We start from the raw sequence: 25,977 nt of genomic DNA on the forward strand, positions 1-25,977 counted from the left end.
TGCATAAAAATTTCAGCTTTATTTCCACCATTTATTATTATTATTACCATCATCATCATTAGTATGAATCACATCCACTCCAGTGAAAAAGTGGAGGCTTATATTAAACACAACATGCATACCCATAATGATGGAGACAGAGGACAGAACACCAGTGGCTCCTTCACACACACACACACCAGTAAATTTCTGGACTGTTCTGTTTTGCAACCTGTTATTGCTCCCTGAACACTCTTTCTCTCACACACACACACACACACACACACACACACACACACACCCTCTCAGCAGAATGCAGACACAGGCCACGGTCCATGATATAAGCGCAAGATTGTAAGAGAGCTAAAGCTAAACCTCCACCTGGATTAAAATAATAATAATAATAATAATAATAATAATCCGACCGATCCATGACACAGGGTTTTGTATAGAACATGATGTAACAATGACCTTGGTGTTAGATCAGGAGCTGTGTTACGATGTGTGTATGTGTGCGTGTATACAGTACATGTGTATACAGTGTGCGTGTGTGTGCATGCACTAAATGTTGCCCAGATGGAGGTCTCACTTTCGCACCTCTGGAATGTCACACCTTTCATAAAGATGAGAGATACGGAGCATGAAGGCAGAAAGGAGACACACACACACACACACACACGCAGCTGAGATTACTGGCACACACCCCTTAAAAACGAAGAGAGCGCGAGCGAGAGCGAGAGCAAGTCTGGGTGAGAGAGAAAGAAAGACAGAAAGACAGAATCTCTACAGCAGTCCCTGTCCCTGTCTCTACAGATCCTGCGAGTGAGTGTGTGCACAAGTGCTTAGATTTTTAGCGTCCACTGTTTCACGCACGCGTCGTGAGAGGTTGTGATGAGCGTGCGTTGGTCCAGCCAGGCCAAACCACTCACGTGGTGCAACCGGTGAGCATCTGAAGCATACAAAAACACAAAACGGGCCATATGTAAATAAAAATATCCTCACTCTCATATTCAACATGCAAGTATTACTAACTTTCATTCATTTCTTTCGATCCAACACACACACACAGATAATTGAATTGTATTTGAATTGATAACTTCATTAAACCACTGGAACAAACCATTATAGCAGATGGAAGGGATGGACGGTTATGTATCCATTAATATATATTAAGTAAATATCTATTCTTATCAAGAAGTCATTGGATAGAGTTACATAATCTTGGATTTAAAGAAAATGATAAAAAATAGACAATAGACAGATAGATAGACTGCCAATACTTGTAGAGTTGAGTAGATAGACAGACAGATCTATAAATAGACAGACAGAGAGATAGATAGATAGACAACCAGATAGCTTCTGAAGACAAAAATATATACATCTCACACATATAATAGGTGTAAGTTTGTGTACCTGGGATTTTGATCCTCTTCTCGGGATCAGATATGGTCCAGACGTACACCATCATGTCCATTCCTCCGGAGGCGAAGTGATCGTTATCGGGACTCCAGGACAGACAGACCACTTTCGCGTGATGACCGTAGAACTCGTTGTTAACCTGCGCACACAGAACACACACATGGCTGTGACGATACTACTATTATTTAATGATATTCATCTTGATGATGGATCAATATCTAATTACTCCAAGGGCTTTTTCACACCGGGCTCGTTTGGAGTGTTTGATTAGGAACCTGGTGTGGTTTTGTCCAATGGTTTGGAACACAGTAATCTGACCCAAACCAACCATTTGTTGTCCTGATGAAACCTTGCTTATATTAATAAATTACTGAATAATCAAGACAGCAGCAAAAAAGATCTGAGCTGATGACTGTCCATCATTCCTGATGAATGAATGCTGTTAGCAGAACCCTGGAACATCTAACAGGGACACTAACTGATCAATGAGTGGACAGTTCACCCATATACGACTTGCCTAAACACATTTTGGTATGTTATGTATTTTAAAATTTTGTGTGAAAGTGAATCAAGCCAAGGAGTTGCCCTTATACTTAAAACGGTACGATTACAGTTACAGCACCGCAGATGGACGACGGATGTGGTTATTTACCGCGTAACCGTCGGCAACGGTGTACACGATGATGACTTTCTTCTCGTTTGAGACGGCGAGGAATGCCCCGTCTCCGGAATACTGCACATCGGTCACAGGTCCGTTGGTGTCCAGAACCTTTCCGCTGTCCTTCAAGGTGTTCCCCTGGATTGAGTAGAGATACACCTTTCCATCCTACACACACACACACACACACACACACACACCATTAAGAATCCTGATCCAATTTCAGCATTTTATATAACGTGCTTTATATACATCATAAACTTCATCTGACACCAAAAACTGGAAACTGAGCAGAGTGCAAAAACTTAAGTGAAAGTGAAGGAGGCGAAATACACAAATACTTACAGCTCCGCCCACTGCCACGGTGCCACCTCCGGGATGAATCGCACCCACTTCTGGCTGGTAGTCCAAATTATCCAGAGTGAACACTTTCCTTTTATCCTTCAGCAGCACCACCTACGGAAAAGAAAAAATTCGAGTCAGGGCTGTTTTGGCAGCAAAAGGGAAACCAACACAATATTAGGCAGGTGGTCATAATGTTATGCCTGATCTGTGTATCGTTCTATTCATTCATTTGAAGCAACTCTTAGACACCATTGTGATTAAAGGGGAACCATGGAAACAACTTCCGGCTAAAAGGAGAATAAAGCTGGGTCAGGTGTGTGTGTGTGTGGGGGGGGGGATTGTAGTCAATATTCCACTTTAACAGCATCATATTGAAACTTTATAGCTTGGTATTTCTTTACTAAACAAATGAACATGCAAACAAAGGTGTGTGTGTGTGTGTGTGTGTGTGTGTATGGATATTACCTGTTCAATACACACAGCTACAGCCAAGCCTCCTGCTCCAACAGACACAGACTTTGGCTGGGTGTCCATCTTCGCCAGGTCAGAAGCACTAACACACACACACACGTTATCACTGTGTATGTAGTTTTAACAGCACTATTTCTGTTATAATATCGTGTGTGTGGGCCACCATACAAAGAACCATTTTTAAAACGCTTTCCCCATTTCCTCTCTCAACCCTCTTATTAAATACTTATTGGTTTATTAATAAAATTGGAGTCACAGTGTGCATTTGTACCTGTACTCCTTCTTCTTCAGGTCGGTGAAGCGGACCGTATCGTCCATGCTGCAGCTCACCAGACGGTCAGAGTCGTCCAAGGCGAGCCTCAGCACGGAATTTGTGTGTCCTTTTCCCGAGAGAGCATCGTTCTCGCCGCTCTGAGCGTCCCAGTAATGTGCACAAGTGTTAAGGAGAACAAAAACACGCAAAGCAACAATCACACCAAGAGGAATAAAGCACGATAGCAGAGTTATGAGTTTAAACACCTTCGAAGGCTTAGACGTAAGGAATGAGATTTATGGACGTGTTGTTCTGCTTTGAGCACCGACACTGGAGACTCCTTCCATAAACGTTTAAGAAGCAGACTCACTTTATCATATCGACAATTTGGCGATACAGTTCCTTCATGCGTGAAAGGATATTGATGTGTCCGTCATGGCTGCCAGAGTAGATGGTGTTCTTGCCGTCGTCTTTATGTACAGTCACACACTGAATGGACTTACTGTGTCCCTAAACGAGCAACAAAACAACAGTTAACATCTGATCAATGAATGTCTTTTAATTAAAGCCTGACACTCGCTGTACTCACCTTGATGGTTCGGATTGGTCGGTTCGGGTTGTTCTTATCCAGGTAGTTGATGTATCCCGACAGAGAAATGCTGAGGAGGTGATTTTTCTGCCACAGGCAACCCAGCTGCTGGTCCAGAACGTCTGCGCCCAGTTTAAAGGTCGTCACCGCGGTGCCGCTCGCCACATCCCATAACTTGACGGTCTTATCGCCGGATGCAGAGATAAGCTGAGTGCTATCTGAACTCCAGCTGACCTACAGAGTCGAGTCGGCATCATTAGTAGCGTATGGAGGGTGTGGCTTTTGGAAGCTTAGGTTTGTCCTTTAGTGACTCATCTGCTAACAGCATATTTATGTTTATGATACCTTTTACGGTCTTACTCACAGTTGTCTTAGGTCAATACTGCCTTGATGTTCACACCAGGGGAATGATATGTAATATGGTGTAACTTGTTTAAAAACAATGGTAAATGAATGAAAGGGTTAAAAACAGCGAGTAGGAGGTGTATATTTGGTTAAATTTGTGTACTTGTAGCACATCCCATCATTTCCATTTTATTTGTGTGCCGACAGTTACTCATGCGCAGAAGCCACATCACAAACATCTGGGCCATGTTTAGCTTCTTTGATCAAGCTCAGAAAAAGGAAGTCTGAGGATGCAATATGTATTTAGATAGATAGATAGAGAGATAGATGTAAACAAAAACATACTTACAGCGTAAATCCCGCCCTCGTGAGCTTTTTCTCCTCCCAGCGAGCCCAGTTTCTCAGCTGTCTTTCCATCGTAAATGTAAATCTGGAACGAGCGAGAGAGAGATAAATATAAGACAGGGTGAGAGACTGGACAGAAAAAGGCACATTTATACATATAGTGCCTACAAAAAAAGGAAAGAAACAAAAAACTAAAAAAAATAACAAATAAAAATATCCTGTTTATAGACATAAATAACCGGTGAAATTGTATTTATAAAAAGATTTTATAATGTAAAATGTAGCATAAAAATAAAACACAGTAAAAAACAAACAAAAAAATCCTGTTAGAGAAAAAAGTTGCTGTTTAAATGAACTTATAAAAAAAAATTGTAATGTAAAATAGCATTAAAACACACAGTAAAAACAAATTAGTAAAAAAAAAAAGTATAAATGTATTCATATTAAAAGATTTTGTAATGTAAAATTTAGCATAAAAACACAGTAAAAACAGCATGCTTCGCACTTATGTACATTTCCAATAAATATATTTCAATAAAAAAAATTCACATTACTTCACAACACTTACTGTTTCCCTGTGTGATGTGCTTGATCTTAGTGAACATAAATATGTATTTTTCTTCCCCCAGTTTTCACGTCAAACCATTTCTTTCACACCTAATTCACCTTTTCTTCAATTTGTCACCATGTTAGACATGACTTTCTCCTATAATAACATTTTGCAGTTATTTTATTCATCTCTCTGTGAGCTTTTCGTGGCAAGTTCAGACTCTGCTTTACATTTTACGTCTGACTGGCATTCAAGGAAATCAGCTTTACTAAATCTAAAGGATATTTAGAAAGGAGCTGGCTTGCTTTGGAGAGAATTCTAACACAATCTTGAGAAACGTTGTTAATGGTAAAGATCGTGACAGCTGGATTCACCTGTCCGTCTGCCCCCGCTGAAACATAACGGTTTCCGTCGGGAGAAAAACGAACGCAGTTGACAAAACGGCTGTGATCCTGCAGAGAGAGAGAGAGAGAGAGAGAGAGAGAGAGAAAAAAACAGTTTAGGTCACAGACACAGAGCTTCATTTCAACAAACAAAAGTAAACATCTGTTTTTTTTGGCCAAGTATCCTAGTCTCTAATCCTTATCCCTTATCCCTCAAGTTGAGAGATATCTATCTATCTATCTATCTATCTCTCAGGCATAACATTATGACCACCTGCCTAATATTGTGTTGGTCCCCATTTTGCTGCTGAAACAGCCCTGACCCGTCCTGTACTGTGTATTCTGACACCTTTCTATCATTAACTTCTTCAGCAGTCTGTTGGATCGGATCACACAGGCAAGCCTTCACTCCCCACGTGCATCAATGAGCCTTGACCGTCCATGACCCTGTCACCGGTTCACCACTGTTCCTTCCTTGGACCACTTTTGATAGATACTGACCACTGAAGACCGGGAACACCCCACAAGAGCTGCAGTTTTGGAGATGCTCTGATCCAGTGGTCTAACCATCATAATTTGGCCCTTGTCAAACTCACTCAAATCCTTACGCTTGCCCATTTTTCCTGCTTCTAACACATCAACTTTGAGGACAAAATGTTCACTTGCTGCCTCTAATACATCCCACCCACTAACAGGTGCCATGATGAGGAGATCAGTGTTATTCACTTCACCTCTCAGTAGTCATAATGTTTTGCCTGATCAGTGTACAAAGCTGCAAGCGAGGTTCCAGCACTTTAGAGGCTTTAAGAACATGTGTACCAGGATATTACTCAATCCTTTGCATGCCTGTAAGCAACTAAATCAAAGAAGGAAAAAAAAGGTTTTAAGAAATAGTCATTTATACGTGTTATAGCGCCATCTGTTGTCCAATCCCTGTTACTTCCTGTATGAGCTTGGTTAATTTAAGCTAGTTCGAAGTTTTTCTTTATAAGATCTTGTCTTTTGGTTACTCTAAGCCTCTCATCTTTTTGTTATAAAAGCTCAACAAATTAAGAAAATAAATAAATACTAATTTAGGGAGGTCAGTTTTCCTGCACTGGATTTATTTCACTTAAGCGAGGATTCGTTTGATTTGAGCAATACCACTGGTACTTAAGGCAAAGTTGTTCAGAATGAAGAGCTCTTTCCATTACATGAGTTTGTGTGAATCACTGATGTAGATCAAACCATTTATTTTACATTAGATAAACCCACGGGACTCTAATAGCTATGGGGATCTGATCACTTCTGAAGGTAAACTAGTTGACTGCAGCAATGATTTTCCAAGCTACACAACCGTCCTCAGTCATTGAAAAGACCTTGGACGAGGACACTGCATGCAAAATGTGGAATCAATCGGACCAACGTTTTTTGTAGTTACAGCCAATTCATTTACAGCCATTTTTTTTCTGTAATAGCGCCACCAAGTGTTCGAACACGGATTTGTTTTGCAAGTGTCCTCAGATTGGGCCCTTACATCAGTGTGCCAAATTTGATAAAAATATCGCTTTCCATTTGAAGGTTATAGCCATTTAAGTAAAAGAGGCCACACCCACTTGAAAACTTTGTGGTCTTTAATCAACATTGAATCAATAAGTTCAAAGATTTTTATAAATGATAAACAAGTGCAAAGGATGCATTTGTTTTACTCTCATCTAATAAACAGCCTAGGGCTCAACAGCCTTCTTCTTTCGGCATTTCCCTTATAGTTTTCTATGCTAGCTCTTTTGGCAGTAGTTCCAACAGGTTGAATAGCTATGAACGTGTTAAGTTAGAATAGTAATAATAATGTTAATAATAAAAAATAATGATGTTAAGTGATGGTTTCTATAGTAACAAGTCGTTTCTAGGCATTTGGAATGCTTCATCGAATCCATGTTTCATAATAAACAATAAAAGTCAGGATAGTGAGTTTTCCACCACATGAGCGTCGTCTTCCCTGTTTTTTAGTAAACTGATGGAGAGAGTGCGTTTGTGTTTTGTTATATTAACTAACCGAGAGGACTCGAAAAAGAGGCTGTTGAATGGACGGCAGTTTATATTTGCTCTAATCTGACAAAGTTGATGGTCCTTCTTCTTTCGGCTTTTCCCTTCAGTGAATCATCTCTCTCCACCTATCCCTATCTTCTGCATCCTCAACACTTACACCCACTAGCTCCATATCCTCATTTATTACATCCATATACCTCCTCTTTGTCCTTCCTCTTTTCCTCCTGCCTGGCAGCTCCATGTCCAACATTCTCCTTCCAATATACTCACTCTCCCTCCTCTGAACATGTCCAAACCATCTTAATCTGTCCTCCCTAACTTTGTCCCCCAAACGTCCAACATGAGCTGTCCCTCTGATGTACTCGTTCCTAATCCTGTCCAACCTTGTTACTCCCAAAGGGAACCTCAACATCATCAGCTCTGCTACCTCCAGCTCTGACTCCTGTCTCTTCCTCAGTGACACTGCCTCTACACCATACAGCATGGCCGGTCTCACCACTGTCCTGTACACCTTCCCCTTGATTCTCACTGATATTTTTCTATCACACAGAACTCCCGACACCTTTCTCCACCCATTCCAACCTGCCTGCACTCGCTTCTTTACCTCTTTCCCACACTCTCCATTACTCTGGACTGTTGACCCCAAGTACTTAAACTCCTGTACCTTCTTCACCTCTTCACCCTGTAATCTTACTGTTCCACTTCCCTCCCTGTCATTCACACACATGTACTCAGTCTTACTACGACTGACTTTCATTCCTCTTCTCTCCAGCGCAAACCTCCATCTCTCCAGGTTTTCCTCCACCTGATCCCTGCTCTCACCACAGATCATATCTGCAAGCATCATTAGTGCTCGACAATATATTTTGAAAAAAGAAAAAAAAAAAAAATGGCGGAACATTTGATTTTGCTTTTGTGTTCGAAACAAATCAAACAAAGCAGCACGTGAATCAGAGTTTTCCTACACTGCACCTCTTTCCCTCTCGGTCTCAATCACTGCATTCACCTTTAAGCCGTCATTCAAATGGCTGTATTTACACATCATAACCACCGTGACCTAGGTGATTTGTTTGTTAAATGCACAGGCAAAAGTGTGGTCTTAAATACCGAAATGATTATCGTGGCTAGTGCCACATCATTGCCAGACATTATTATTTTGGTTAAGCCACAAAGCACATCATGGTCCGATTTGCTAAAAGGAGAACGTCTACCTCTGAAGCAGGCGGCAAGCCAGCTAATGTTAGTAACGCATGAATTCTCTTTTGCTACTATTTCAGGTCTAGCAACAATTCTATATCTAGATCTGATGTCAATACAAGCCAAGACACATCGAGAAATTGTTCTTGTGGAACAACAAACTAGTTGTATGTGAAAATCTCAGACTGGTCTCATGGTTCACTGGTTCTGTATACAGAAAGTGCTGTGGGGTGTGAGATGTGGTAGCTTAGTGGTTTAAGGTGCTGGACTACTGCTCAGAAGGTTGTTGGTTTGAATTCCAGGTCCACCAAAGCTGCCACTGCTGGGCCCTTAACCATCAATTGCTCAGACTGGTTCATGGTGCACTGGTATACAAGCTGTATTCAAAAGGTTCTGGTAGATAATGTGGTAGCTTATTGGTTAAGGTGCTGGACTACTGCTCAGAAGGTTGTTAGTTTGAATCCCAGGTCCACCAAGCTGGGCCCTTAACACTCAGTTGAATAAAAAAAAAAAAAAAAGAAGAGATAAAGGCATTGGCAGTATATAAACAGTACATGTTTGCTGTTTTTAACAAAGTCTAAAAGTATTTTTTTTAACTGAAACTAAAGAGAAAGTCACTATGCAAACTTAAATGTGAATTTCCCTTTGGGATGAATAAAGTATCTATCTATCCAAAAATGTGACATTGACCATGCCAGCTTCTTTGTATAGAATGCCAGATTTCCTGGAGTCCTATTGCTTCCCCTGAACAAATGACTCTCTGCTCGATTTCATCATCGGGTTTCACACAAATATGATCATCAGACTTTTCATAGACTTGCGTAGTCCATTCCAGTAAATAAAGATTTTCATTCATGTGAAATGTGAAACACACACACAGGGCTTTAAAAAAAAAAAAGAATAGAAACCTGACGTTGGCTGTGTGCACTCAGTCATGCATGCCCTCAAAAGCAAACTTTCACTGTGTGTAGTGTGTGCAAGAAGAATGCTCAAACCTTTATTATTGAACTAGGACAATAAAATATGATAAAAAATAATTAAATGCTCCATGAACATGTATGTGTGTGGTAGTAAAAGTTATTATTAAAGTAAAAAGCTATTGTAAACATGTTCAGACACATAGTACATTCCTGGTAACAGCCAAAACCTAACCACACCTTTTCCCATTCTAGTGTTAAACTTTCAGGAACACACACACACACACACACACACACACACACTAGTAGTGGCTTATATTATAATGGTTTGCCCACTATGAGAGGGTGGAATTTATTTACTTATTTATTTTGTGCCCTCTGCAAAAAATGATTATCTTAATCGAGTGGACTTACACTGATGGTGCACTTGAATTTGAAGGGCGGCCCCTCGAAGAAGGTGGTGCAGTTATCGTCGCTGCCCGTGACTAGTCTGTAGGGCCGGGTCTGTTTGAAGTCTACAGTGTTAATGATCTTACTGTGACCGACAATCTCGCCCACCGAGGAACCTGAGTCCCACAGGAACACTGCACCGAACCTACACAAGTACACACACACAGTGCGTTTGGTCACCAAGGATTCTGTCAGTGAACTATAGACCTTTATATCACAGTGTTGCTGAATTCTCAATTCTGATTGGTCAGCAGTTCTGACTGCAGTTCTATCTTCTTTTTAATTCCAGTCAGATTAACATTATTTAAACAGGTGTTCTTCGGCACACAGCCTCTTGCGACTCACTTCTCTCGTCCCTCTCCCACCACGGCGATACGCTTGCTGTCCTCCGTCCAGCTGATGTCCTTGACCTTTCCTCCAAAAGGCTGATACTCGTACTTCAGCAGATGCTCCTTCTGGGTCGTGTCCCAAATCCGTATCTTTCCTGACACATCTAAGGTGCACAGAGACCAAAGAGATTGAAGCAGGTGTGTAAAAATCTGTCAACCTTAACTGTCTCAAACAACACCATGCTCACTAAATAGTGTATAGTCGTAAATGATCAGTGTGCTATGGTGGGGACAATATGTGGGACACAGAGGCAGTCTGTAAGACAAGATATAGCACACTTTCACCCAGTGTGTGCTTGTGTGTGAAACAGAATGCAGAGTTCTGGAGTTACATTGATCACCATCAGTCATCATGTACACACACACACACACACACACACACGAGAAAGCGAACTGTTCACCTCCTGAGGCAATGTAGAAGCCGCTGGGTGAGTATTTGGCAACGATGACCTGGTAAGGATGTTCTGTGTAGACGTCAGCGATAGCAGGATTCTGTAACACACCCAATCAATAATGAATGAATATAAATGATCGATTATTACGTAGTAAACTGTACTCTCCTGGATTGCCTGGGTCACCTATGACCATGTTCAAAATTAAATGTTAATTTAAGTAATATCTTTTACTAGGGTTCCAGGCTGTGGAATATATTTTATAATCAAAATACTTCTGTAGGTCAAACACACAATCTCTAGCTATAATTAACAGAATTTAAAGTAGCCTTTTTTTATTATTAGCCCAATGTAGAAACCCCAATAACTGTTCTGTCCACTGCTCTTCAGCTGAGCATGGGGCAGTAGGATGCCTGCCCCAATGGGCCTCTTAGCACTCGTTGCAGTTCCCATTAAGTGCAATAACTCTATGGAGCCAAGTGGGGCAAGGAGCTTTCTGCCCCGCAGTTGGCACCTCGAAGGGCAACCAAATCAACAGATACATCAGCTTATATCTTACAACAGATGACATTCCTAACTAGCGCTATACTCTATATCTAAGATTTTAGCTACTTCCCATATGAATGAACCAAATTTTACCTCGATGTTCCTGATGATGACGCTCTTTCCATTTGTGTACAGGAAGTTGTTCCCTTTCGGGTCCCCTCCGATAACTTTGGCCACGCCCCTCTCCATATGAGGAAGGCTGGCAAACAAGTGCTCTGTAAGACATTACAAACAAACCAACATGAAACTCCCGAATATGTTAAGTTACAAATTTACGAGACGGTCCCATACGTTTACACATTTAACACGGCCATCGAGGGCACTAAGTGCATTCTGATTAGCTTTAGCCAAACGCCATACATGTGCTTAGAATTCTATCTAGCATTATTAGCACATCTATCTAGCATTGCTTGGCTTCTTATCATGTTATAACCTACTGTATTATCAGATTCAAGCTCACCTTGTATTTGTGTCCTAGAAATACAAATTTTAGCTAGTTCACATTTGTTTTTAAAATGAAAAGGGTATACTTGTGTTCTTGTAACCTCAACTAGTGAACACTGATTCTGAACTAGCTTACTAGCATACTTTTCCCCTACTACACAGCTTAGCTACCAAGTGTACACTTCTTGAAATACAAGTTAATGTAACTAGTGTGCTAGAACCTGTGGCTAGTTTACGAGTCACAACTACAACGTTCAGTCAGCTACATTTAGTCACAGTGTAAATGTTTAATTCAATGTTTATTCAAACTACATCCACCTATTCAATACAGGAGACACGATTAAGTGCCTACTTGTGGGTCACATCCCAAGTTAGTTTGAATATTGTTTGCCTAAAGCACATTACCAAGCAGGAGATCAAGTGACATCAAAAAAATAAAAACAAACAAGACCCAGAGGAAGTAGAACCTCCGTTTTAACTAGCTAGGTTTAGCTACTGTATTACTCATGTACTATTAAATGAAAAGCTTAGCTTAGTTGTCTCTTTATCAATCTTTATACTTGTGTATCCTTTGCTAGTGTATCTTTATAATGCAGCTACAATGCTCATCTAGTGCAAGCTTTGCTTAAAAATGTAATTACCAGTGGAGGAAGAGTAAAAAAATAAGGAGCTATTTTCCCTCAGCAGCCTTCCTCGTAATGAAGCTTTTCCAGAACATTACCAGAGAACTGCAAAGCCTTGAGAACTAAAACGTTACAGCCTGAAGACTCACAATTTTTTCTATTCGCCAACAATTTTTATTTATTAACAAAAGTGCTTTTTTTAATACGTTATGGACCATCAACTTTCTGGAACAAATACATCAGAGGGACAGCTCATGTTGGACGTTTGGGGGACAAAGTTAGGGAGGACAGATTAAGATGGTTTGGACATGTTCAGAGGAGGGAGAGTGAGGATATTGGTAGGAGAATGTTGGACATGGAGCTGCCAGGCAGGAGGCAAAGAGGAAGGCCAAAGAGGAGGTATATGGATGTAATAAATGAGGATATGGAGCTAGAGGGTGTAAGTGTTGAGGATGCAGAAGGGACCCCTGAAGGGAAAAGCCGAAAGAAGAAGGACCATCAACTTTGTCAGATTAGAGCAAATATAAACTGCCGTCCATTCAACAGCCTCTTTTTCGAGTCCTCTCGGTTAGTTAATATAACAAAACACAAAACACACTCTCTCCATCAGTTTACTAAAAAACAGAGAAGACGACACTCGTGGTGGAAAACTCACTATCCTGACTTTTATTGTTTATTATGAAACATGGATTCGATGAAGCATTCCAAATACCTAGAAACAACTTGTTACTATAGAAACCATCACTTATTATTTTTTTATTATTAACATTATTACTACTATTCTAACTTAACACGTTCATAGCTATTCAACCTGTTGGAACTACTGCCAAAAGAGCTAGCATAGAAAACTATATGAAGACCAATCAGAATCAAGTAACCGAGTTTTTAATCACGAGCACTAAGTTACAAGTCATCTGCAGTTAACTGAAGAATCGTGTACTACAGGCACGCGATTGTTTGATCACCTGTTTTTTTTATTGGCTACCAGTTGCTATAAGAAACAGAATTGGCCAATCAGATTTTTTTTTGCCTGCGGTTTTAGCAACATTGCTACAGTCTGAAGGATTAGAACGGCGAATAACGAATACAGGTAAGATGTTCTCCCACCGTCCCCATGTTATTTTAATCATTTTCAGTATAAATGTCATTTTTAACTGTACATTAAACGATCATTTTAAGTAGCAAAAACACACATATTATATAAAGAAATACAACTTTTTTTTTTCCTGTTTGGAATCCATTCAGACTGCACGCGCGCGTCACGCCCCTCAGCATAATTATACTAAATGACGTGATGAGTTTCTGTAGCAGATTTCCGCCTGAACCAACCCTCGGGTACAAATATGTACACTTTACTGAGTGTTTAAATCACAGCATTATCAAAATAAAATCACCAGGAAAGACACGAGCGGTTTTGTTAGAAAATAAAAGACCAAGAGCTTTCGTGTTAAAACTGTGGGTCTATGTTGTGTTATGTTAGCGTTAGCCGGTTAGCTAATAGCCATCTCGCCATATTTGCGTTTGTTTGTTTTTTTTTTAATACAACGTTTCACTGGTGTGTCAGTCCGCTCGTTTTGTTCCCAGGAATTAAAACAAACAAAAAAAGGTGCTCGCTGGGTTTTAAATAACAGGACGAGAGCGGTCAGTACTCGTGTAGTCGCCTAGAGAAGGGAAAAAGGGGGTGACGATTGGAACACAGCCGCTGTCAATAGAAAGCTGCAGCTTGAACCAAACCAAAAGGAGCACGATTTCCGGGTTTTGAACACAGAGCGCATCGAAATGGTTCAACTTACTCAGTTCGTACGACATGTTTGTCCACGCGATGTGTGTATTCCCTTATTGTTTTTCGAATGAATGGCAAACGGAGCCGCCCGGATCCTTTAGCTCAGTCCCTGCTAGCCGGCCACTTGGTCTCCGCCTAAATCGCACAAACGCGGAAGTCAGAGGGGCTCGAGGGATGCTTGCCTTTGTCCATATATGGTAAAGGCTTCTGCGCTTAAACACCGCTATAAAGCTCCAACAAACTGCGCACTCGGGCACATCTCGCACCCCAAGGACCGCTTAGGTACTTAAGGCATCCGCCTGATTAAAAATCAATTCATGAACGATATACGGGAAGCGTTAAAGCAAAAAAACCCAACAACATATATATATGTAAAATAAATGAAGGTGTAGATTTAACTAAAATGCGAACAAAATTGAGCTAGTCCACGAGCATTTCATTATATTCTTAAATGTAACTTAGACATATAAGACTCCAATTATTTACATATATTTAGATATGAATAAATGATTTGTGGAAGATGCGTGTAAAACAGGCACGTGATCATTAACCCTATTCGAAGTGTTATGTGGTGCCTGAGGGAGTCCATTATTGTTGGCGTTTGGGCTTTCATCCAAGACAAGGAAACCAATGGGGTGCATGATATGCAGTGATGCAGAATGTGGTGCTACACCAAATGGAAGAAATTACCTTATAGCTACAGGGATAAAATAACGTCGCTTGTGGTTTCGCTGGCTATTATATTGACTATGAGTCATGCTGTGAAGTGAAATATATAGTTTGCGTGAAAGCATTTCACCTTGATCACTGCTGTTTGAGTACTGGTCAAGAGAAACTTGTAGGCAGCTAAGGCTATTGCAACTATATTGTATGTACAGTTTAGAAAATCATGTTTACTTTTATAAAGCAGAAACCCTGAACTGCAAGGATTATATGAATGTGTTCATCCTAATACATTTTCATTTCTGTAATTGTTGAGATGGTAGAGATTTCTGAGAGGGAGATGTTTATTCACGATGTTTGGCCAGAATTTCCAAACAATGCTTTGAAGCCTTTGGTTGAATAAAAATGATGAGCAAACAATGGGGTCTAAAACAAAACAGAATGATGGATAGAAGTGATGTCATGCTAATAATTGCTTCTATTACCATTAACTTTGTAGAAATGTTGACACTTGACCACCATACCTACATAAACTGGTTGTTAGATAAACTGTTGTTTAGAATGTCCTTGTTTACTATAATTTTTTTTTTCCCATTTCTGGGAACTAAGGAGCCTGATCACATTCCAGCACGACAATGCCCCTGTGCACAAAGCACACTTCATGAAGGCATGGTCTTACCACATTTGGAGTGGAAGAACTCGAGTGGCCTGCACCTTAGCCTGAGTGATGTATTGGAATACTGACTGAACCCACAGGCCTAGTGACAACATCAGTGCCTGAGCTCATTAATGTGGCTGATTGAACACAAATCCCCACAGACTTGCTCCAAATTCTACTGGAAAGCCTTCTATTTTTAATTCTAGTGGAAGAACAGAAGACTGGAAGAAGCACATATGAGTTTGGAGGTCAAATGTCCACAAACTTTTGGCCATATACACCAATCAGGCATAACATTCAGACCACTGACAGGTGAAGTGAATAACACTGATGATCTCCTCATCATGGCACCTGTTAGTGTGGGGGATATATTAGAGGCAGCAAGTGAACATTTTGTCCTCAAAGTTGATGTGTTAGAAGCAGGAAAAATGGGCAAGTGTAAGGATTTGAGCGAGTTTGACAAGGGCCAAATTGTGATGGCTAGACCAGTGGATCAGAGCATCTCCAAAACTGCAGCTCTTGTGGGGTGTTCCCAGTCTGCAGTGGTCAGTATCTATCAAAAGTGGTCCAAGGAAGGAACAGTGGTGAACCGGCAACAGGGTAATGGACAGCCAAGGCAGATTGAAGGCCTGTGTGTTCCGACCCAACAGACGAGCTACTGTTGCTCAAATTGTTGAAGACATTAATGCTGGTTTTGATAGAAAAGTGTCAGAATACACAGTGCATGATGGGTCAGGGCTGTTTTGTCAGCAAAAGGGGGACCAACACTATATTAGACAAGTGGCATCATAATGTTATGCCTGATCAGTGTATTATACAACTACTAGTTGGTGTTATGGTTAATAATAGCTAACTAATGATAAGTTATCCATCTAGTATCATTAGCTGAGTTTGAGTTTGACAGCATGTACCTATTGTATTAGGTAAAAGTTGTTTTCCTTCATGGCCTGACCACTCCTGGAAAAAACAAATGTACATATGATTTTTATTGATATAAATGTATATGGTTCTTATAATAAATAAATTATTATATAATAACATAATTCATAATTTATATGAATCATAAAATAAAGATTTGTATTTACATAAACATGTAAGATTTTTAGAATGAATAAATTCTTATACAATCATATAATTAATCATAATCTGTCATATCTAAATAAATAATAAAACTTTTCTTTGCTATTTTTGGTCTTATCGTCATACAGTATTATACATAAACCCCCCCCCCCCCACACACACACACACACAGGCAAATGATGTGTTATTGAGGAAATCCTGTGAATTAACATGGCCAAGGGTAAATGTTGCAAAAGTTCAGTTTACTCAGGTTTTTTTTTTTTGTACACAGACATACAATAAATAAATAAATAACTATTGATTAATAGTTGAAAATAATCATCGGCATCTTGCTGTGGTATATGACTTAAATAAGAATTTATATTTTTTTATTATTTATTATATATTTTTTAAAAATATTTTTATTCGTTATATCTTTTCAAAAAAATATTTTAAAAATATTATTGAATAATGAATATTGAATGATGAATTTTATTCATTATGATATAAGAATGAAAACTTGTTGAGACCAACAACAATTAACGCTGCATCATTGTTTATTTTCTTATGACATCATAGTCACATCGCCACGCCCCCTTGCGGTTCATTTCTTAGCTTGCATAGCAATGTGGAATTTACAAACATGACCAGTTGACAGGATATTTCAGTTTATTTCCAGAATGTCACAGCTTAAAGCAAGTCTCGCGTTAATAGTGTGTGTGACCAGAGCTGGAGCAGAAATGTTGCTCGAGGCAGGATCTCTCAGGACGGACATATTCCCGGTGGCGGAAATGACGGAAGTCGTCATAACTCTTCGCCTTCTGATGTCAGTAATGACATGAATGTGTAGTAAACAGCGCCGAAATGAGTACAAACGCCACTTCTTCACGTGCATGTCCGACTTGCGAACGATGCTCGCACGCGTCCAGACGGAGAACATGATGAAAGTAACGGGAATCGGGTCAAACAAACAGGAGGAAAAAGACCGGAAGCTCCGGGCAGTACAGGGTTAAACGGAGCGGTGTGGTGAATGTGTAGAGCTCTACTGTAGTGCACCACACACAGCCAATGGGATGCGCGCGCTGCACGACTCGAGCAAGGATTTTTCGCGTTCGTACGCGGGAGTAAAGCTGACACGGATGGATTTGTTCGCGTTATGAGGCGTCATGGAGCATTGCGTTATAAGCGCGGCGTTAAACGGTGAAGCGGAGACGCGGAAAAGGTTTGTGTTTTACATCGTGTGTGTGTGTGTGTGCAGTGGGAGGGAGGGAGGGAGGGAAGGAAGGGAATTCGACATGGCGGCATTTGGCGCAAACAAAGAGTGTGTGTGTTTGTCCGTCCGCCCGCGCGCGTGTGCGTGCGTGAGCGCGCGCGTGTGAGAGACAGAGAGCGCGTGCAGAAATGTGAGTGCAATTCGCACGGAAATCTGGTCTCACGCGCACCGCTCGTGTCTTGACGGGTTGTGGGTTCTCTGTGTTATGACGTGCCAATATTGGGATCGATTTTTAACGCGGGCTCAGTCTCAGTCCTAGTTTACTACCAGGCTAATGAGTTGATCAGTCAATCAATCATATCGCTGATCTTAATAATACAGTTAGTACTGCAATATTTGCATCTGCCTTGTTTGTTTGTTTATTTATTTCAGGATACTCGCACTATTGGATTTTGACTTAATGACGTCATAATATCTATTTGAATTGAATGGTGTAGTAATGACAGCATTCGTTTATATTTGCATCTCATAATTACTAGGAGAAGAATGCAGGAGGTTATGCTGTGTTGACAGTGAAGGACAAATATATATGTGTATCGGTGTATAGATAATAAAAGGATCATTGTCCTTGATTTTTAAAGAATATATCATAGCCAAGTTGAAGCAGTAAGCATCAAGGCATGAACTTTCCAAAATGTCAGCAATCTTAAACGAGTCAAAATGAAAGTAATGAATTCCAAAAAAAACCTGAAGTAATGCATTAATGTATTTTACCAAACTACGTTCGATTACCATGCATCTTTTACCTGGGAAGGTGCCTGTGATTTTACTTTTTAGAGTAAAGCTTTAAGGTTGTTCCTGAAGATCAAATTAAATAAACTTTTGTTTTAAAGATACCAGTGATGTGTCCTTGATGGTAGCATTCCACCAATCCAGTGCCATATCACCATGATGAGCACTTGGGGACTATTCAGAAATGATCATCTCCTTCCACCTGTAAATTTCTTATTTCTGTGGAAGTAAACAGCAGCAAATTGTACACCGTGGAACTTGCAATTACAAAAAACTATATTTAGGGAAAAATTTCATCTTAAAATTTGTAACATTGGTTGTGCGAAGCATTGTTTAACTTAAGAATCAAAAGAAGACCCTGTGTGTTTTAAGCAAAAAAGAAGTCGCGGCTATATTTTAGTATATTTAATTTTCTTTTGTTGGTTTTAGCATGGCTAAATGCTAAGAAGCAGAACAAAGGGTTTACTGTACGTTACTGGTGTTAGGAATGTGTTAGATAAGTTCACACCTTATATACACACACACACACACACACACACACACACACACACACACACTCCTCTTTGCCTTGGAAGGAAGCCAGTTGCTATTATTTAACTCCTGTTTGCTTTCAAAGAGGATGTCACACAGTTTAATCATTTTCATCAATGCTTTATACATTTATAGCTAATGCTTTTATCCGGAGCAGCTTGGTATTGTCTATCAAAACCTTTAAGCCGTGTGGGGAGGTGATGACAGAATGAAAAGTATTGCAACTATACAACTTAACAAAGTCAAACAACTAAAAGTGAATCTTGTTTCAAAGTGTATTTGTTTAAAAATCATTGGTTCTTTAGTCCAGTTTTATAACCAAGAAGCATCACAGCTTTTGGGTCAGGGTCTGTGTTCTGGCTTATCTGATTACATTGATGTACATTATTTTGGAGAAGGCAGCTCATCAGTACAGAGACTAGCTTCAGAGCTAGAGATAGAAAATCAAAGATTTTAAAAAAAAAATAATAAGCCATCATGCTTTAATATAATATAATATTAATATCAAAGTCTGGACAAAGAAGAAGAGTGCTTTTATTCTTTCTGCATCACAAAACTAGACTTAGTCATAGCCCATAGCCAATACTGATGCTTTTCAATCAAGAATGTTGCTTATTCACTCCTTTGCATATATTTTTTTTTAAGTGAGTTTATTATTTAAATGATAAAACTTAACCTCAGATATAATTTGTTTGCTTGGATTTGTAGTCAGATTATTAATTTGCATGAAAGTATTAAGGAACAGCAGCTAACGCAGCGCTTTGATCTCCAGTTTCAGTGGGTGTGATTTGTTTCTCGTAACAGGGCCCTAGGCACAAATAGGCTGTTTAGTCTGACGATGCGAACGAGACCCGCGGGAACGTACGTCTCCGTCACCCTCATAAACATACTTGACCTAGCATGTCGAGGAAATGGCAAAATTTGTTAAGTCATCCTGTAGAGTGTGTAGACAGCATGATCACACAGGGAGTGCATGAAAAGCAAACAAGTGTGCTTGAAGAAGGGAAAGAAAATAAATAGCTAAATAGGAAAAACAACCCTTGCTTTTATTTGAAGTGCACTTCATTATGCATGAAAGCATACTTTCACTTTACATTAGTGCTCTCTCTCATCATTTTTCTATAAACTTCCTTGCAGAGCTTTATGAAGCAAGAGGTATATTTGGTTGCTCTGTTCAGTAAACGATTATATCATGGATTGTGATCCAGTCTGAAAACACCGTGATCTTATTTTAGCCAGTGATCTATTCCTGATATTCATTGTGCTTCACTGTTGTACTTCGCTTGTCCGTACATTTTTATCAAGACCAGTACAGTCCTTAAATCTCACAGAATCTTTATAGAAAAGAAGGCTTTGCAAGCAATACGAAGACCTCTAAACGGTGTAACAACGTCTGGGATGATAATGAGCACTATCCAAACCAGCACACAAAGCACCGGCGTGATCATGCTGATATAGCCGAGATGCAAATTCCAACAGGCGACTTGTAAAGCTAGGAAAAGTAGAACAGTAGAGAGTAGAGGGAAAAACAACACAAGCAGGGACCTGGAAGCCAGGGGACCATGGTAACATGTCTCCGGACAGCACAGCTCTGACTCACACACAGTTTCTCAGAATAGAAACCTACTAGGGAACTTGTAGGGGACCTACAAGAACACACATGCATACAAACTCTGTGTTGAGTTCATCTACAAGATGTCTAAATGAAATCTTTGGGAAATGACGCTTGGGTTCATATTAGCTGTTGGACAGTCAACATTTTAGAAATGTCCTTGTGATATCATTCCAAGAAAGGGAAAATAAATGAACAATTCGATGAATGTAGAAACTGAGACTTCTGAGGTTCTGCTTTATATACAGTGGCTATAAAATGGCTATAGACCTTTTTTCCCCGCACTCAATGTGAAATTACAGCATATAAAAATGAAGTGTGCAGCCATGTCAGCAATGAGATCTGATTAAATGCTAAATAAAGATTAGTTGTTTATGCAGGATTTTCTCGATTTCATCTGAATGCTTGAAGTCATGAACTGCAAAGAGCATGCCGGTTATCTCGCTTGTTGAAAGATATCGCTCAGGAGAGGAGTATAAAATGAATTTCTAAAACATTACATCTACTGTGTAAAGACATCATTAAAAAAAGAGAGAAAATGGTGCACCATAGTGACATCACCAAGACTAAAATTCATAAAAGGACAAGACAACAACTTACCAAGGAGGCTGCCAAGAGAAGAGAATTTGGATGAATTATCTATCTATCTATCTATCTATCTATCTATCTATCTATCTATCTATCTATCTATCTATCTATCTATCTATCTATCTATCTATCTATCTATCTATCTATCAGATATTTACTTATAATATTTAATAATAGATACATAACTGTCCATCCCTTCCATCTGCTATAATGGTTTGTTCCAGTAGTTTCATGAAGTGATCAATTAGAAATACATTCATCTATAATCCATCGATAATCTACCTACCTACACTCTTATCCTAAAAGATGGAGTGGTGGATTCAATCAAAAGGTGTTTTGCAAAATCCTGCAACTTTAACATGGCTTTTTAAACTGATGTGAATATTATAATGAGACATAGAAGTGTATATGTATCAGGAAACAAGGTTTTCAGGGACATATGACAGCACGATTGTTCTGAGTAGGCACCAATGGCGTCTTACATTCACATTCAGCTTTGGTACGGAGTTTATGGTCAAGCACTGCTCTACGATTTGTTCGTGCCAATTTGTAAGGCAAACTAGTCAGCTGAAATAAGCGGAAATGTAAAAATGCCTTGCACAAAAACCTTCAAACAGGTCATTCGGAAAACACTGGAAATAAGGTGGAGATATTTATGACCTTGCAACTTTGTGGCAACAGTGATAGTTGATGCTCACATATGGCTGTAATGATTGTCAAGTATGTATTTATATTAATTGTGTTATACAGATACCAAATAATGACACTTTTTTTTACATTTCTCTCATTTTTAGGTCCATTACCACTACCACCTTTTATTCTTACAAATGGATCGTTCCTCAACCAAAAGAGTACTGATTCGAAGAGTATTTTGGCTTTTGCCAAATAACATACAGCCTCAACGATGAATTCAAACAGCTTGCAACAAAATTTCATCTTGTTTCTCGAAAAGTCAAAAGACTCTAAAGAGGTACCCAGAAACCTTAATGGACGCCTGTGTTGCGAAAAATGCCGCTTTTCAACCAAAGACATTGCACTTTTTGAAAGACACATAGCTCAGCATGAGGAAGTGACCTTCTCCTGTACCATTTGCAACCACATCTCCTACTCGAGGGTTGAATCTCAACGGCATCTTGTTAAACACAAAGGGTCGTTCCCCTACAAGTGCAATTGGTGCTCTTACGGCGCAGTCAGGAGGGACTACATGGTAAAACACATTCAGAGGATACATGGGAAGTCTGCAGATGGAATCTTTGCAAATGACTGTACTAAAAAAATTGAAGGGACTAAAGGGCTGGGCCTGTCTGAACCAAGAACTTTGAGTGGACCTTCACACGATGTAAAAGTTGTGAGCCATTCTGCAGGAAATGTGTCTGGTCTGCTTTCTAGTGCGAGTCAAACAAGACCGAGTGCACCATATCGTGTTACAAGTACTACTTGCAGTCTACCCATGATTAAGCCTCAACCCTACATTGTGACTAGTACTACCCAAACTGTATGTAAAGTTACACAAGGAATCATTAATCCACCACACGTCAGTACTAAAGAAGCAATAGAATACATTAAAAAAAGGAGTGAAAAAACATCCTTGGAAAAGACTACTGTAACAAGTGCACTTCCCAGAGTTCATATTGGCATCTCTGGAGATCGTTCAGTTCAGCAAAAGCCACCGCTTCAGAGCCATGTGGTAGGCACCACAGAAAAGACGGCAACCGATTTCAAAACCATGCCGAAATTACAAGCTGGAACTCCAGTCAGTAATAATAACCATCTCAAGACACTTCTCAGCAACCAACGTGAAGCTCCAGTAGCGCTTCTCAGCAACCAACGTGAAGCTCCAGTAGCGCTTCTCAGCAACCAACGTGAAGTTCCAGTAGCGCTTCTCAGCAACCAACGTGAAGTTCCAGTAGCGCTTCTCAGCAACCAACGTGAAGCTCCAGTAGCGCTTCTCAGCAACCAACGTGAAGCTCCAGTAGCGCTTCTCAGCAACCAACGTGAAGCTCCAGTAGCACAAATGCCAGTTACTTCTGGAGCTGTACAAAATATTCCAGTGGCACATGCAATACAATGGTCCGTTCCATCTTCAGCTAATCCCACTGTCCTTGTTGATGGATTCCGACAGGGAATACCGTCCATAAAACATGTGGCTCAGCCACCAGGGAAAAACAGTCAACACAAAGCAAGGCCTAATATCCTTGTGAGGACGCCACCTATGACTGTTGAGTCAAGTACAAAGTCAGGTGTACAAGTGGGATTGTTATCAACCTTAAACCAGCCCAGCCAACACAACAGACCCTTGATGGTATCAGGTCCTGAAGAGAGAAACCCTCCCAGGTCCAGTGTTCAAGTGGAATTGTTAGCACCTTTAAACCAGCCCATACAACACAACAAACCCTTAACGGTATCATGTCCTGAAGAGATTACCATCCCAGCTGGATGCCTTGTTGAATTGGTGGAGGTGAAAAACGTCAATGGTACACGTGAACTGGAGCTTCGGCTAGTGCCACAGCAGCTTTCTGGACCGCAACAGAAGGACTTAAAAAGTACTACTGTAACTTCTGCAACAAGCAGATTGTCCTTTAAATGTAGAGTTGCGACAGATGATAATCAATCAGTGAACATGAACCATGACATCAACACCCCAAAGGCAAATGCCATTCCTGAGCATCTAGTCCAGCGATCACATCTAAAGAGTCTTTTAGCAGATGACAAAGTATATCTAAAAAATGACACCGAGGTGAACGGGACAGTGCTTTCTTCCAGGAAAAATGGGACAGGATCTTCAAGCAAATGGTTGCACGCTCTCTCAAGATCAGTAGCGTCTAACCCTTCAGAACCACATGACTTTATGCAATGGCTGCGTGCCGAACAAAAAAAAGTTGCGACAGAACCAGTTAAGCCACAGTCTCGCATGCACTACCCAATCAAAAACATTTCTCCACATGCACGCAAGAAGAACAGTACGGCTAAAGGGCTTAAATATAAGCGCAGAGCTGCTCAACCACCAGCAGACAAACAGGAAGATACAGAACTGAGTTATCAAGGACTCCCTGTGATTTCATCGGTCTTTTCACTCTGCCCCATTCCCCAAGAAACTCCGAGCCACATTCACACCATAGAAGCTGAGACCCAGATATCAGTAGTTTCAGAATCGAAAGAAAGCCCAAACACCACTGACAACCCAAGAGTCTGTAGACCAACCATGAAAACAGAAGATGAAGCCAGACTGTTGACTGATGGTCAACTTGCTGAGAAAAAGGTTGAGACTTTAGAAGAACCCAAAGTGTCTGAAGATATAGTGAAAGAAAAGCTAAACCCTGTGGAAGAAAAGACATTTGCAAGCGATGACGAGGACAAGATTTCATCAAAACTCTGTAGCTCTTCAACTGATGCTCTAAAGACAGACCCATCATCGAGTATGAACAGTTCATCGGGAAGCATGAGCGATTGTTCCTCACAACATGAAAAGATGGAGACAACAAATTTGGAACCAGAAAAGAGCTGCCTTGCACAGAATGACAGTCCTGTCGCTTCGAACATGAATCCTACAGTAGCTTTGATCAGAATGCCAAGCTTGGAATTTTTTTCCCTGTCCGAATCTGCAACTAAAGAGAAACGAGACAGCGAGGAAAGCGTAACTGCTCGTCCCGTCGTCTGCTGCACATCGAACCAGCAGAACCTACAAGAAAGGACGATTAAACTGGTCTTAAAAAGAAAACGCTCGGAAACTAGTACTTCTCAAGACGGAAGAATAGACCTAGTATGCATTGATCTACCCCCTAAAAACAAGAAACAGAAAAGGGCTAAGAAACACAAGTCCTCTAAAGACCAACATCCGGGGAACGCTACCATGGAAAGCACGTGCTTAACGCCGCTGAAAGATGATCAACTAATCAAACATCCAGGACCGAATCAACCTGTGGTGGTTCTGAACCATCCAAATCCACACGTCTGGATGGTCAGTATGAAAGACCAACAACGTAGAAGCTCAACTCCGGACCTCTCTAATCAGGATGGAACCATCATGTCCAACCCTGTGAGGACGTGTCCTGCTTTTAAAATGACACTGAAAAAAGTCCAGGGACAGAAGTATCAGGTCACCGAGCTTCTTCTGAAAGGTGTCTTTGAAAACACAGTGCTATGACAAAAATCTGTTTTTTAAGAAACGTTGTTTTTTAACCATGTTCGTCGTACATTTCTCCTCCATCTCTACACCTTTTGGTAGTGCTTAATGTAGATCTTTTACAAGCTACATAGACGCTGCATTCGGTGTTGTAGGATGTAGCTGGGTTGGAACAACAGGCTCTAAGGGAGTTTGCAAAAACTAGTATTGGAATGAAGCGAAACACTTTTTAAAACAAAAAAACCCAGTATTTTTTAGTGTTATCTCTTGGAACTTGATGACCATTTATTGTTCCTTACTTCAAAATCTCTGTAATAGTTCTTCAAGGGATTCCTAATCTGGAGTAAATCTAGAATAAATTGTTAACACCTATACAGGAAAAAGCCCTTATGTTTGTATATAAAGGAGTCTGTTTTTTGTTTTTTTTGTATAAGGAAGCATTTTTTTTGTACATTTGACTAAAATCGACTGTCAAATATTCCTCTTGCGAATATTGGAATATTAACTTAACCACAGAAAAGATATTCAATTTGTTTTCGGACTCCGTGTTAGAGTTTCGAGAGCGCTCCTTAAATGCTTTATGTGTGTGTGTGTGTGTGTGTGTGTGTGTATATATAATATATTTATATTAT

General features: G+C 40.2%; 2 protein-coding genes across 3 annotated transcripts; one reads left to right on the forward strand and one right to left on the reverse strand.

The window, feature by feature from the left end:
• Positions 1-14,276, reverse strand: wdr1 (WD repeat domain 1). Its single transcript, XM_058411002.1, has 15 exons — positions 14,117-14,276; positions 11,350-11,471; positions 10,720-10,810; positions 10,275-10,422; positions 9,894-10,074; positions 5,329-5,406; positions 4,409-4,489; positions 3,715-3,948; positions 3,546-3,635; positions 3,144-3,298; positions 2,867-2,954; positions 2,402-2,512; positions 2,051-2,224; positions 1,393-1,537; positions 1-928 (listed from the first exon to the last, which is right to left on the reverse strand). Exons 1-15 carry the CDS (start codon positions 14,130-14,132, stop codon positions 822-824), a joined length of 1,821 nt encoding a protein of 606 aa, XP_058266985.1. The 5' UTR covers positions 14,133-14,276; the 3' UTR covers positions 1-821.
• Positions 13,274-25,977, forward strand: LOC131366494 (uncharacterized). Of its 2 annotated transcripts, none has more exons than XM_058410989.1 (2): positions 13,274-13,413; positions 22,017-25,977. In XM_058410989.1, exon 2 carries the CDS (start codon positions 22,127-22,129, stop codon positions 25,364-25,366), a length of 3,240 nt encoding a protein of 1,079 aa, XP_058266972.1. In that variant the 5' UTR covers positions 13,274-13,413; positions 22,017-22,126; the 3' UTR covers positions 25,367-25,977. The 2 variants fall into 2 exon arrangements, with proteins under 2 accessions (XP_058266972.1, XP_058266964.1); XM_058410981.1 differs by lacking the exon at positions 13,274-13,413 and adding an exon at positions 17,095-17,708 and having other exon boundaries at positions 22,017-25,976.

This window comes from Hemibagrus wyckioides, linkage group LG02 (assembly GCF_019097595.1).
Source record: "Hemibagrus wyckioides isolate EC202008001 linkage group LG02, SWU_Hwy_1.0, whole genome shotgun sequence".
Lineage (NCBI taxonomy): Eukaryota > Metazoa > Chordata > Actinopteri > Siluriformes > Bagridae > Hemibagrus > Hemibagrus wyckioides.